The sequence below is a fragment of the Pelodiscus sinensis genome, chromosome 1, assembly GCF_052426305.1.
Source record: "Pelodiscus sinensis isolate ZL-2025 chromosome 1, ASM5242630v1, whole genome shotgun sequence".
NCBI classification, from domain to species: domain Eukaryota; kingdom Metazoa; phylum Chordata; order Testudines; family Trionychidae; genus Pelodiscus; species Pelodiscus sinensis.
In genome coordinates this window covers 54,812,551-54,828,075 of record NC_143052.1, presented here as the reverse complement: position 1 = coordinate 54,828,075, position 15,525 = coordinate 54,812,551, and the positions used below count along the sequence as shown (strand labels likewise).

Here is a 15,525-nt window from a genome sequence, read left to right as displayed (position 1 = left end):
TCCGCTAGTAACCTTCCTCCAACCTGACATTTCACCTTTCAATATAACCCGCTGTAGTCTCCCCTTTAACCAGTTGCTTATCCACCTCTCAACTTTCATATTAATCTCTATCTTTTCCAATTTAACCAATAATTCCTCATGAGGTACTGTATCAAATGCCTTACTGAAATCGAAGTAGATTAGATCCACTGCATTTCCTTTATCTAAAAAATCTGTTACTTTCTCAAAAAAGGAGATCAGGTTGGTTTGGCACGATCTAGCTTTTGTAAAACCATGTTGTAATTTGTCCCAATTGCCATTAGCCTCAATGTCTCTAACTACTTTCTCCTTCACAATTTTTTCCAAGATCTTGCATAATACAGATGTCAAACTAACAGGCCTATAGTGACAGGGCGCCCTGCCCTTCACAAAGAAAAGAGAACTTTCCCCGGGGCTCCCGCCAGCTTCTCCGGGATCGGAGCAGTTCTATGATTCTATTCTACACTGCACCAGCCAGCTGCCATACATCAAAGTATTTACATTGTGGTCACCATGGGAACATCTGAATACCTGAAATAGATTGCCATAGGTTTCCTGCAGTTCCCAAAGCACCCACAGAGTCAGCCCCACTCATTTATACAAGTGCTAAAAACTTATGTAGCATCAATAAACATTTTAAAATCTCTGTAACTTAGAAAGGATCCAGATTGATGTGTTCAGATTTTGAACCTTTGATGCATTAACTATGTCCACAGGACAGGAAGAGGTTACTAGTACGGTAAGATATTTTTGTATATTGGACTAGCCAGTAAAGGGCAGATCACTGCCTCTGCTTAAAGAGCTAAAGAAGTGCCAAGGGCCAGTGGAAAACTCTTTCCACTCAAGGATTTTCTGACAAATCAGGCCCAAGGGGAGTCCTTGAAGGGAAAAAGCTGAATATTGCCATTGGGTATGCAAAAATTATGCAAAACTGATCTGCAGAACTAGGCACCCCTAGTACAGCCTAGCACATCAGCTGATAGTTGGATTTTGAAACTGTTTACCAATGTGGGGAATAAATAACTGAAGACACTATCCCAACACCCAAGATCAGGTACTAAGAATTTAAATGCTAGACCAATCCTAGACAGCCACCCTCACTGTTACTGAGTGGTACCATGATTTCAATGCAACTGCTTGTGAAATTGACTGGCATAACAAAATAACAGCATACAGCATTAATTTATGCAGCACAGGGTCACATTACATACTGCCATTGTTCTCCAGTTCATGTATTCTCTGCCCCACATTTCTTTAAGCCTTTCAGTGCATAAAGTTCTCGCAGACTAGCTTCCCCAAAGTCAAAGGAGGGAGTTTGTGACTATACGGCTTAGGCACAAATCCCCCGTTCAATAAGTGCTTTGTCCATTTGGAGAGATTTTTTTCCCACTCATTTTAGTCCCCCTATGCCTATTAGTGAAAGGAATTATTTGGCCTCAAATGTAGCGATAGCTACCCAGGCAGGAAAATAAATAAATAAATAAAAAGATTTTGCCCTTACAAAACACTTCAGCTAAGAGGCTTTTTTTTTATAAAATAACTTGTGGTCACCCAGCAATCCACTTTCTCTTCTAACAGATATTAATGAACCAGGCTTTCCTTTTCCAATTATCAACAGGGTGATTTTAAGGTAACTGCTCTGTTTTGCTTTGGCCAATCAGATTCTGCTTCATATTGCTTTAATTGTCTCCTGGCCTCTCCCCAGAGTGTTTAATGAGCTGAAGCAGAAATAGGTTCATAAAATGTATATTAACAGAGTGCTTAGCAGGTACATTTTCATAATTAGCAGCTTAAAGGGCCCACATAAAACAAAACCTAGAGCAGCTTCTTACCTTTGGTGGGGAATATTTAACACAAGAGCCAAGTAATACACAGAAGGGATTGCTCTATAACATGCAGATTGGGCAATGCGAGAGTGGGATTAGATGAAGCACAAAAAGTGAGTATTTCCCTGGAAAAAAAAAAGGGACAAATTTCTGCCTTGTGCAAATTCACAAGTCAGAAATCACGAGTGCCATCACAAAATAAGCAATGATGCCCTTTATTAAACGTACGGCTCTTCTTGCAAGTAGCACTTTTCCCATTTAACATTCTTACTGAAAACTGTGGTCACAAGTCCTGCTTGTCAGGTAGCTGACGTTACAACATGCTCACTAAGGGCCTGCTGCTCTGAGATCATAGAACACTAGAACTAGAAGAGACCTTGAGAGATAATCAAGTCCAGTTCCCTGCCCTCACGACAAGACCAAGCATCATCTAGATCATCCCTGACAGACACCTAGCCAACCTGCTATTTAATATCTTCAGTGATAGAGATTCCACAACCTCCCTAGGCAATTTATTCCAGTGTTTAACCACCCTGGAAGTTAGGAAGTGTTTCCTAACGTCAAATCTAAACCTCCCTTGCTGCAATTTAAGCCCATTGCTTCTTGTCCTAACCTCAGAGGCCAAGAAGAACAATTTTTCTCCCTCCTCCTTGTAACACTCTTTTACACACTCGAAAACTGCTATCATGTCCTCAAATGCTGGGATGCAGAGTCACCATTCCCACTGAAGGCACCATAACTTGCCCTTTACTAGTCTGGTGTTATGCTCCCTCACCTAATGGAGAAAGCTGTCTTCCCAAAGCTCACATCAAATCTCCTTTGCACATTATCCAGCCTCTCATAGGAAAAGTGATTGCAGGGAATTATGCTGTGCTGGCCTTCCAAGAAAAGTATGGATGGTGTCTTTAATCTTTCCCATCTAACTGCTATGAACCATTCTTTTTTAAGGTGATAGCTTAAGCATATTTTGACAGGTATGTATTTAAAAGATTTTGGAAAGAAAAAAAATACTGTTCCCTCCTCCTCCCCGAGGAATCCTTTGCATTTCTGATGAGGTTTCAATGAGCTCAGAAGTTTCCACCTGACTCATGGCCAGTAGTGCTTCTTAACCAAGGATGTCAGCTTTGAGTGACATAAGACATTCCTTCTGAACAAGGCTCATTGATTGGATCTATACAACTCCTGGCCCCCTTCTGGTCTGGAGATCAAAACCCCAAGATTTCAGCCCAAGTTCCCCACCTGAAAAAGCAGACAGCCCCTAAATATGTCACTTTAATGAATACAAATGACATTTCCTTGCTGGATTGTGCTTTTATCACCATTTCTCTTGAGAAAAATAAATCAAGATAAAATAAATCGAGATAAAATCAATCTTTTGGAGGCAGAATGGGGCCATTTTAGACACTGAATAATTTCCTGCTGCCTGAAAGAGATATGAAAGGTTTTCGGTAGCATATGCTTCAGTATGAGTGAAATAAGAATTTGGAAATGGAAGGATATAGGAAGAACAATTGAATTCTTTTATAGACAAGTATGATCTAGTAAAAATTTTCTGGTCCCTGCTTATTTAACTGAAAACAGCTACATATGGAGGATATTCATATAGATTAATTAAATTTTCCTTTTAAAAAGAAAGTTTTCTTTTTTGGAATAATGTTTTGATCACATTTGGCCAACCTGTAAACTAAATTCAGTTCTTGACTCCAGAGGCAGAGCTGTGAAGAGATCTAGTGTGGCTATTGGTTCTGGTTAGGAGGAACAGCACAGCAGGCAATCCCGGCCTTATTCACTGCAACCATTCTGTGTCTATAAAAAAGCAAGGTTCTAAATTGCCCTACCTCATCCACACACATTAACTATTCTCCTTCAGTGAAACCAGAGACTGAGTTTCCTCATACTGTTTATTCCAGTTTATGTTCCTTTCTAAGCAACACATATCAAACCGTTTAATGATGATGAAAAGAAGTTTAGCACCGAGATATGTTAAAACACAAAATACATTTCATGCTGTCACAGATCTTAAGAAAGACACTTTTCTGATAGTGAAAACTAATTTTCTTCTAGAAAATAAGAAAAATATTTTTCAACTAAAAAGATACCTTACTATTACTTTATAAAAATAGACACATTTCTCAAGTACATATTAATGCATGTATGTTATTCAGTGTCTTCGATTCCAGAACCATCGATATAAATGCCTTACATGACAACTCCATGTCCGTATGAGGTGTAGTCTTATATTGGTTTTGTTAGGGTGACATAGAGCCTGTGTAGACATTGCATTAATTACATCAACTGACAATTATATCAGTTGTCATTCTTGTCAATTTCATAGCTCCATGCTTGACCAGAAAGCCTTCCCCACTTAGCACCCAGACTCCTGGCTCCCTGGAGCCTTGCTCCTGTAGGAGGTGAGATTCCAAGAAGCTGCTCCTCCCACTGGTGGGAACAGAAAGGCAAGAGCTAGGAGTGAGCAGCTGGGTTTCTGGCTAGGAGCAGGGAATCGAGAGTGGGGGTAGGAGAAGCAGCTGGCCAGCAGGCCAGGAAATACACATGTTCTCAGTGTGGATCAGGGAGTGGAGTGGGGAAGCTGGGCTTCCAATGGTGACCATGGAACAGAGGGGTAGCCAGCAGGGACCAGGTCCTTAACTTTCCACTGTCCCTTTTGGGTCAGTGGAAGCGCTCCTGGTAAGGACACGCACAACCAATCCACAGAGGCTAGCGTGGGCAATTACTGCTGTGGCTGAAAGTCAACCTAATATAGGTTGACTTAAGTTTTCAGTGTATATATGTCCTTGGAGAACTAGTGAAATTAGGCAATATTAGCTAAAAGAGTGGAAGCTGAGCACCTGAGAGACAAAGGATTTTCAGTCTGACCATTGGAAACTCTTTTGTGACACCTTTTGTTAATAACTTCGGCAATTAACATTTTGAATAAAAGATATTTTATTAAAGATTCAGGAACATTACTCCTTCAAACACAATGCTGCGACTCAAAATATATGTCTCACTATCCTGGCTTTAGGAGCCCCCCAGCAAAACTAGGTGATTGAAAACCCTGATATTTCTAAAGTAAAAAGCAAGCAGCAGAAATCAAATTTTAAAAATCCCCAACATTCAAAAGCCCTTTTTTATTAACCAAAGAATAAACAAAAGGCACAAACCAATTTAAAACACTCCATAATAGGTCAGCTTTCAGTCCCTACATCGTGGATGGGCAAGAATTTTTGAAGGGGGGCCATTGAACAAAATTCTGAAGTGGCCCCAGGCTGCTCTGGAAGAGGCAGGGCCTTGGGTGGAAGGGGCAGGGCCAGGACAATTCCTCTGCTTCCCCACCCACAGACCTGATTGGCCAGGGGGTGGGGGAGCATGTGAAGTCGTTGCCCTCCCGGCACCTAGAGAGAACCGCCAGATGTTTCAGTTGGCGGTTCACTCTAAGCACCGCATGCCCCTTTCAGGATGGGAGGAGACTTCATGCGTTCCCCTTATCCCCAGGCCAATTAGGGTCTGAGGGCAGAGGAGCATGTGAAGTCTCATCCCCTTACCCCCACCCTGGATGGGGCAATCAGTGCCTAAAGTGATTGGGCTGACGGCTCAATCTAGGCACCATGCACCCCTGGCGGGGGGAGGAGGCTTCGAGCTCTCTCCTGTCCCCAGGTCTCAATTGGCCTGGGGGTAGGGGAGCAGCAGGGCGACCACAGGCCGGATCAACCATCTTGGCAGGCTGAATCGGGCCTGCTGAGGCTCTCTTGCCCACCCCTGCCTTACATCAATGAAGATCTTTTAATTATTTGCTCATTGACGTGCAGGTACATTATTTTTCAGCTGTCCTTTGGAAGCAAAGCACAGAGCAGTGAATCATTCTATTTTTTCTTCATACCACCCCTTTGCTATAAAACATTTAAAATAATGCCTTCCTCCGCCCAGATTAACATGTCAGTTGTGGCTCAAGATAGCACTGGGATATATTTGTGTATTCCATTGTTGGTTTCTGCAGAGCATAACCTATAAGCTTTCCTGGGGACAGGCCACAACATATTTGTTTGTAAAGCAACAAACGCAGTCACAGACAGTGCTTGAAAAGTAACTAAAATTAATACTAGTAACGAGTCAGGGAAGACAGCAAAAATATGGGCTTCCTCCTATGTGTTCTCACTCAAGTAAAACTACTTTGACTTCTGCATTAATAAGAAATGCAGGATAAGGTCCATTTAACATAATTTATAATGGAATAAAGTCAGAAGGAAGCTTGTCTAATCTACAGGAAATATAATGAATTGTGCCTTGTGTCCCTGAAATCTTCATATATCCTTCAAAAATCACATATGTGGAAATAATTCCTTCTATAACCAAGTGAACAAATTAAAATCAAAGAATTCTTGATATTTTTTCTTAAAGATAAGCAATAATTTATTCCTCTTTGATCTTCACAATTATCACATATTTGCTAGCTACATGATCCAATGCCACTACATACCAGGAGAGACTTGCCCACTTACACTTTACTTGGACAAACACAGTTGCAATTTACAGGTTAAATGTACTGTACAATGGGTTGTTGGAAAAAAAGGTCAATCTTCTCTGTCCAACACGATGTGGCACGTGACTTATTAACAGATGCAATATAAGATGTAAAAATGTAACCATTAGTTATGTCAGTAAGTAAGGATAGAGTATAAAGCATTTTGGTTTAGTATTGTATTGTTACTAAAGTAGAAAACAGAAAACTAGAGAAATAAATCCAGATCTTAACTTACAATACATACATTAGCGTAAGAAATTAATTGGCTCCTCCACTTTTTTATTTTCTTTTTCTTTTTTTCTAGAAATGAATATTATGAATATATTGCCCAGTAAAGAGAGATTGCCAGCTAAAGAAGGTACCATTATATGACAAACTGAAAAATTATCAATTAATTTTGCTTACAAAAAAGGTCAAACTATAAACAGTCACAAAATATATAAAAATGCCACCTTGAACGAGGCAATCGTACTCTACCTAAACTGGTAGTAGACTCTTTGAAGCAGTCTGTGTTCATACAGTAGTAACTGATAAAAAGGCATTGTGCACTCTTGTCCCGTCTGGAGACTTAGCACCATGTGTCATCAGTTCTTGGATTGTCATCCAGCTGTCCAAGATTTTCTTGTTTCTTTTTTTCATCATCTTTTTGTGACTAAGTTCAAGAATGTTAATTTCTTTTTTGCCTTCACTGCCACTCTGTGGACTTTCCTTAAGACACTCTAACCTGCTCCGCATCATGAACTCCCGCCGCCGCCTCTGCTCCTTGGCTCGCACTAAGTGCTGCTTCCGCTCCTCTTTGCTCCAGTAACGACCCATCTTCATTTCACTCATCGTATCATCATCAGTCGTCATCCCACTGCGCTCCTCTTTAATCTTTAAGGCACGTTCCTTCAGGATTCTGTCTCGCACTGGTCTCTTGGTGATATACCTTGTTCCGTCACTCCTTATTTTCACTTTCCATTCCATTTTGGGCTCTGTACACTTCTGTGAATCTTTGCACATGCTCACTAGACTGAGCTGACTTTGGGCATACTCGACTGCGGATCTCTGCTGGATCAGCTGCATGTAGCTTTGATAATGCTTTGCATGGGCAGGTATATTCCCATACCTGTATGAAGAGCTATGATATGGTGATAGGTAAGGAATGTGCTCAGTGCTTTGCTTCTCCTGCTCTGTGAATTTGCTACTTTCTGAAACAGTTTCCTTTTCTTCGACAGTACTGTTTTGCTCAGAGGCTTTGGTTTTGGATGAGGTTGCTTCCCTACCACTCTGTCCAGAACACATCTGGTTAGCTACAATTGTGCTTCTCAGGTTTTTTCTGTTGGTGATACTGATCATTCTCTGGAGCGAGCTATCTGGAGACTGCTCAATAGTCAGTGGAGTGCTCCGGCAGCTTTCTGCTGTGTTGTATGCACTGGAGCTGTCTTTGTCAGATTTCTCTGGGTGCTCTATGATGTCATCCAATTTACCTCTTTGTACATCTATGCTGGTGTTATAATTCCTGAATCCTCCATCATGTAATGCCCAAATGTCTCCATACTCATCCTTCACCCTTTGAAGCCTGTGAGCCTGCATTATGTTCTGACACTCAAGCTCAATATTTCTCAGCTCTTCATTGAGTAACTGTAGCTCATGCTCCACCCCATCTTGCTGACTTCTGTTACATTCTATTGTGCTGCTCGAATAATACAGGTCATACTCTCCATGGTTTCGAATCTTGCACTTCAGCTCCAGCAGCTGCCGAAACCTTTCACACTCCTCGTCTTGGTTCCCAATGAAATCAGATTCAATGTATTCCCCCGACACAAGGCTTCCATTGCACTGGAGTTCAATGCTTCCTAAGGTGTCCTGGCTCTGTCTCAGCTCCCGGGTGCTCTGCAGGGTTGCTTTGTTCTGCTCATCAGGTGCATTTTCCTGCTCAGAGCTTTCGTCATTACGCAAACTCTCATCTGTAGGCCCTACTCCACTGTCCTTCTCCTGGTTATTGGATGAGGAGGTTGCAGTGTCCGTTGTGCCATCCTCCTCCTCGTGCTTTTTTGGCTAAGAAAATAAGAGAACCAAAATTAGAACAAAATACCCACCCTATTAAAATGCTTCTCAGTCCTGTGCTTCGTAAACAGCTAATTTAATCTATAAAAATGAATGAAAATAATTAATAAACCATGTTTCTACTAGAGCTGGCTGGAAAAATGATATCCTCTTTCATGAAAAATTTCACACTTTGGAAAAAAATTCACGCTGATTCAGCATGAAACATGAATTTTTTTTCACAGAAAGGGATTTCCATTTTCCAGGTTGCTGACTTGTTACCTGCAGTAGCAATAGATAAAAGTCTTCCCACAGTGGGCAGCTGAAGAGCTGTCATTTCCATTTTCCTGATGGAAAACGAGACGTTTTCAGCAAAAAACAGCATTTTAACTCAGAAAACAGTTGCTGAGCAAATTTCTTGACTGGCTGTGACTTCTGCATGGTTATGGCTTTTATACATTGCTGAGCATCATGCTGGAGGCTCCACCAAGTTCCTCAAGGAGCAAGAAAACAAGTGGATGAAGTACAGCACTACGGTGTCACTGAAACATTGCCCAGAGTCAGGAAATAAATATCCCTCTTCCTAGTAGAGCTAACACTGTGCAGCACTGAAAGAAAATGAGCAGCAGGTGGAGTGCTGGTTTTGGCTCTGGATTATGGCCACAACTAGCGGAGCTAAATTTTTCTCAAGCCTGGAGCAAGCAGCAATGCCTTATTGTGTAATAACATCAAAAATTACACGAGGCAGACCACCTAAGCAGTGACCAGTGCAATGCAGGATGGTAGTAGGAGGACTATTTGCAGGAGGACCTAGGTTGGAATACCAGCAATCTCTACGCACACTGCCCTAGGAGAGCTTAACACAACACAATGATTAGCCTATTCATGCATAATCCTCCTACCTCTCTCATCACCTTCTCTCAGCATTTTCTCATTGGAAGATTGGTAGCTGAACTCTAGGACTTATTCAGGCTACCTGAGCAGACCTCTCCCTAACTTATCCCTTGGAAGGCATTTTGTTTCCCAGTTAAAGTTTACTTTCCACAATAACCTTTTAGCACTAAGAGTAGAACAACACTGAGTGCTTGTCATGGGCATAATGTCAAGCAGTTTTGTGATTGTTTTTTAATTCACTTCCTACTCATTGTATCTAACGATTTATTGTGCGCTTTGATGTAAAGAGCACTAGATACTGCCATGAAGGGGCGTGTGGGGTTTTCTTTTTGGTTTGTTTTCTAAGTGGATATGCTAAAAGCATTTCACCCTATTTCTCCTATAATACAAAGTGCAATTTATATAGGATACTCATTGTGTGCCTAAGTACACCCAGTATCAGCCAAATGTATTGTCTCCTTTAGGAGGTGTAATTACACAATTAAACTTCATGGTTAGAAATGGTAAAAGGAGAAAAAGGTACAGGGCACCAATGTGAGGAAATAGAATGCAAGAGACCACTCTCATAATAACTGCTGGTTTTCTTCTTCCTTGATAGATTGTTGAAGATATGAAAAAATTAAATGAACCCTACACATTGCATCATTTCTGCTTTAGAATCATGAACCCCTCAACCAGTCTCTTTTGTTCAGTTGTTATTAGAAAATGGTGACAACTGGTGGTCCAAGAAAAACAGAAATAGTCAAATAAATAAATGTAAAGTGTGGTGAAGTATACTGAATTCAAAATGAAACCCATCCCCAATAGAAAGCAGTATTCACAATAGGGTCATCAAAAGTCTCTAAGGAGATGATGTTGTTATCTGAAGTAATTGTAGAGGTTCTTTCTCACTAGCAGTTATCCTTCATACTGGTATTGTGTATCATACATATAAATATATGTAAGTTCAAATGACACACACATGGTGATGAAATACATTGCTGTCATGTGATGGCCTTATCTGAAGTCTGCCAACTGGATCATCTACAGCGGAAGAATACTTCCTTCTTTCTTGCCCACCACTCACACTAAATGTGGAATCCTTCCACACCTTCCCTGCATCAGAATGTAATTGGTTTGAGAGTTTGGACAGAAGATGTTCAGCGCTGGACAACTGATACATTTAACTCCACTATTTCATGACTCTTCATGATCAGGATCTCTTGGAAGGTACCAGAGCACTGTAATATAAAATTGCAATATTCTGGACAGAGAAGTATTTCGGTGCAAATTTAGAGATTTCTAAAATTTAAAGCTATGTTTTTTTCTGTCTCTGAAGGTCGTTATAGTTACACTCATAGCAACTGACTTTACAGGAAGAAGAGACAGGAATAGTGCCAATAACATCCGAAATCGCTCTGAAACTCTTCTCAAATTGTTTTTACTGTAAAATATGAGGAATTCACACAAGTTACATGCTGGCAAACTGCTCTGCTCTATTAAGGCTTTGCTGACCCTTTCTTGAGATGTAAGCAATGTTACCATTCCAAACTCATAGCAATATATTATTTTTAATGCACAATCACGTTTCTTTTCTATAATGTTCATTTAATATGCTTCCTTTTTCCAGCTGATACATTAGTTTGACAGAAGATTTTTGAAAACTTTCGACAACATTTGCTGAAGTGGCTAAGTGATTTAGGTCTAAGCTACATTTTTGCAAGTGATGTAGATACTTGAAAGCCTAAAATCAATGAGACTAAGAGCCAGATTTTCAAAAGTCTTCAGGAGCGTTAAGATGCAAATAGGTGTCTACTGAGATTTCCAAAAGGCACCTAACTCCTATGGAAATCAACTGAAGTTGAAATCAGAGGGAATTAAGTACCTAACCTGTATAGGCAGTTTTAAAAAACCTACCAGGCACCTATCTTCCTCATGAAGTACCGTGTTTTAGCGCATATAACCCACGGGTTATAGAAAGTTTTACAAACCCCGCAACACCCCCGTGGGGTATACAAGTTTATTTTTACTTGCCTGGACGCGTGTGCTGCTCCCCTCCCGCAGGCCGGCCAGCTCGCCTGCGCTCTCTGTTCCCCCCTCCCGGAGGATGGTGGGTTGCACATGGCTGTGGCTGCGTGGAGCCTGGACATGAGTGCGGTTCCCCTCCTGCAAGCCGGCCAGCAATTACCAGGTACCTTAAAGTAGCGTATATAACATGCAGGCTATACATGTGTGCGGGCTACCTTAGACTTTTTTTTTTACACATTTAGGAAAAACAGCGGGTTATGCACGGGTGGGGGTTATACACAGGTGCAGGTTATATACACTAATTTACGATAGTTAACTGCTTTTGAAAATCTGGCTCCATGCTTTTAAGCTTTTGAATTAGTAGTGCTCATCTTCTCCTGGTTTTTATTCATTGATTGGAAACGGAAGACAAGCTTATCCCTTTTTCATCTCATAATTCATTTCTCAACTCTGAATATACTAGTTCAAATGAAGAAACATTCTCTTTACACCGGCTAACTAAATACAATCCAAAGGTTATTAAGGCAAAAGCTTTTCTATGCAGAAGAAACTGAAAATATCTGGCAAAATTTAAAAACCAGCAGTTGTTCCATTGTGAAGAATGAAAATAATATAGATATTTAATGCAATACAAGACTGATATATTAATACAGTCCCAATGGAACTTAGGCTCTAAAGCTACGTCTACACTTCAGTGCTATTTTGGGATACCAGAGTATCCTGAATTGCTATCTTGCATCTTCACAGCAAGCCTGTTATTTCAAAATATAACAGGCTTGCTATATCAAAGTCCCTATAAACCTCATTCCACGAGGAGTAAGGGACGTTTCGGAATAGTGAGTTACTTTGAAATTTGGTGCTGTGCAGACAGCGCAATTTGTGTAGTTCAAATTGCATATCTTATTTCCAGCTACAATGCAGTGTAGACATACCCTAAATGACTAAATCGCTTTTGAAAATAGGACTTTGGCAATTTTTAAAATTCTACCCATCATCTATTCAAAATTCTGGGTTTTTTTTAAAGAATGTACAGTGTCAGTCTCCTTCCCAACTACTTGTCTGAAAGTCCAAAAGACTCCATAGGCTGCATTTATGCACAAAAAAACTGCAGATGAAAAGAATCCTAACCCAGTAGTGCTTATAATCAAGCTCCAGCTGAACTTCAAAAGGTTCTATGTCTCAGCCTGGATAAGCAGTATTTTTTGTAAGAATGACCAATCATGCTGCAGTGCTAGCATGGTTCCCACTCTGATTTTACAATTCACGATACATTTGGGACATGAGCCCCAGAGAAAGCTTGAAAGCAGAGAGACCCAGAGGAAGGGACCAGGGCAGGTAAGTCCTGCTGCTCCAAATCAAAAGAGAGAGATACTCTGTCATTCTCAAAGATAAAATGAGATTGAAAGGGGTGTGAGAAGTTTCAAGTGACAGACTGAAGATGGGATATTCTAGCCTTGATTGGAGTTGATGGGATGACTAAAATATAAGGCCAATTTCCATTTTTAATTTTTTAAAGTATCCTAGATTTTGTAAAATTTAAAACAGGTGAAAATCAGTGCAAAAAATTAACTTCAAGTTTTTCTGAATAAAGATCAAGAAAATAATAAAAAATGAAAACAAAGGGTTCTACTTCAATGACAAACTAGAGGAGATTCTTAAAATAGGTCTGTCATGTAACCATCTAGTCTGAACTCTAACAATGGCTATTGAGCTTCTTCAGAATACTTCCTGTTTGCACGAGAACACATCTTTTGAAAAAACATTCAATATTGATTTCAAAATGTCTAGTGATGGAGAACCCACCATGGTTCTTGGTAAACTGTTCCAATGGTTATTTAATGCCTCTGATAAAAATATTTTCAATCTCAATTGGTCTTGTTTCAACTTCCAGCCTCTGGACTGTGTTATACTTTTGCCTGCTAGATTGAAGAGTCCATTATCAAACACCCAGGTCGCCACTTGTAGACTGTGATTTTGTATGATACATAGTGCTATACAGTAGCAATACCATATATAGGGTAGCACTCTATGTACCTTAACTTGTAAAGTATGTCCATATTGTCTTTATCATAATGAAGCCCTGTCCTGGCTATGACCTTGACAGGTGACTCTGATATAACTCACTTATAAAGTGACAATACCCAAGACCCTGTATAAATAGGGCTAATAATTTTGCTAAGAGCTCAGTGAAAATGCAGAATAAGAGTGAACCTTACTCCTCTCACATTCTGCTAAAAATTTTCCCTGTCACATCTGGCCTAAACATATATTTCTAAAATGTTTCCTTATCTAGAATGTACTGCAGTTCATAGCATCCTTGTGACAAAGTGTTAGTAAAGCCTTTGATTCATTTTTGACTAATCATTTCATTCTCTCTTAATAAAAAAAAACACACCTAGTAAAATTTACAATGATGCATTTAATGTCAATCCTACCTGCTCCATCTCGTTGGCTGTGAACTGCATTGCTTCATTATGCTGTTCTTCCAACATTTCTAAGTTTAACTCCTCTAAGAATTCATTCCTTTCATCATCCAGCCATCCCTCCTCCAGCTGCAAGAGAATACATTAGTATATTGCATTATGTTAGTGGGATGCATGCTAAAATATGGTAAACCCAAATGGCAATGCCTGACTAGTTCTTTTTATCATGATGATTCTTTTCAGGCTCCTAGAGTTTGTGTCTCCAAAAAGAACTAAAGGATGATAATAAAAAAAAACCCGAAAAATGGTGACTTTTAGCCTTTTATCATTCTCTGTTTTTCTCTTGTAATGAAGGCGATTGCACAGGGTAGATCATTATTTCCTTTCAAAATGTATGAAAGCCATACCACCTGGAGCTGTCATTTTCATTACCTCCAACAGACCAATGTTAAAAGAACTGAAATGGTATTAATAGGGCCATGAGACAATTAGGGTCTTTCCTTTAACAACCTCCATCCCATGGATCTATCCCAGTGCCTGACCCTCAACACAACCCTCATTCTGGGTTTCCATCACATTTCTCTTACTGCTGTTTCAGGCACACCCCTGTGAACAAACTAAAAAACAAACAAAAAAGGGGCTGGAAGACTGATGCAATGACTAAGCATTTTTGTTCTTTGGCTGTATCTTTGAACTATTTTTTAAAAGATTAAAATATCATATTCACTGAAGATTTATAAAAAGAGGAAGAGGGAGGTCTACTTTTCCAGTCAAGTTAGTGTGATGTGGCTGTAAACACACACAGAGTATTATGGATGTGTGTGTGTCGACAGTATGCGTCCATTTGTGTTTCTGTTCCCTCTGTAGGTGGCATGCTGGTGTAAAAAAGGAAGGTATTATTATTAGCAGGGGAATAAAGTAATGTTGTATGCCTGCTAATGGAAGTGTTTTAGGAGCAGAAACAGGCAACAGAGAAAGAGCTGGGAAAGGGCAGAAGTTAAAATATTACTACAATTACTCTAGTGTATGAGAAAATATCCAGTTGCCTGTAAAATTTTATGGGCACCACAGAAGCTAGAAATAGTATAATTGTGGGTGACAGGCGAAGGATCACATGAGGATTATCTGTTGTGTTCTCTCCCTCTTGGGCATCCGGTATTGGCCACTATCGGCAGACAGGATACAGGGCTAAATGGACCATTGATCTGACCCAGTATGGCCATTCTTATGTTCTTATGTATGCAATGATGCAACATGGAACTGAGTTCATTTGTGGTGTAAGCAGGAACAATTCCATCAAAAACAATGGACCTCTGACCTCTCAATACTAATTGGTTAAAACAAACAAAAAATCCCTCCACAAACCAGCCAGACCATCGAACAGGCAGATATAAAATGCTGATTGAGGTTAGGTGGCAAAGGTTTACGAAATTAGGACTTGATCCTGCTCTTTTTCCTTCAGAGAATATTTTGCCTTAGAAAGGGCTTGTCTACATATGAAAGTATTAGCAATTACACTACTATAATTATAATAATATTAGCATAGTTAAATGGATTTATACTACTGGTATAACACTCCTTGTGGACACACTTATTCTGGAGTAAGAATGGCTTTTTAAAAAGATTTGTTTAAACTGCTTCCAATGTGACATAAGCTAAACTGAAAACTGACCCTCCTATATTGGGATAGGAGCATCCACACTAGGAGTTGTACTGGTATAACTACTTCAGTTTAAATTCTCACCTTGGCTTGTACTAGCATTACATTCCAGTGCAGACAAGCTCTCAGGGAGGCAACACCAGGTAT

General features: G+C 40.0%; 1 protein-coding gene across 2 annotated transcripts in view; it reads right to left on the bottom strand.

The window, feature by feature from the left end:
• Nucleotides 1–4,785: 4,785 nt before the first annotated feature.
• The window catches only part of PDZRN4 (PDZ domain containing ring finger 4), a 399,535-nt gene continuing 388,795 nt past the window's right edge, over nucleotides 4,786–15,525 (bottom strand). The window contains exons 9-10 of one of the 2 annotated variants that reach the window (XM_014572468.4): nucleotides 13,731–13,847; nucleotides 4,786–8,406 (exon numbers count right to left, since the gene is read on the bottom strand). In XM_014572468.4, the coding sequence (XP_014427954.3) occupies nucleotides 6,880–8,406; nucleotides 13,731–13,847 (1,644 nt within the window). In that variant the 3' untranslated portion in view covers nucleotides 4,786–6,879. The remainder of the gene's footprint in view (nucleotides 8,407–13,730; nucleotides 13,848–15,525) is intronic. The other variant, XM_006120970.5, reaches the window with a different exon arrangement.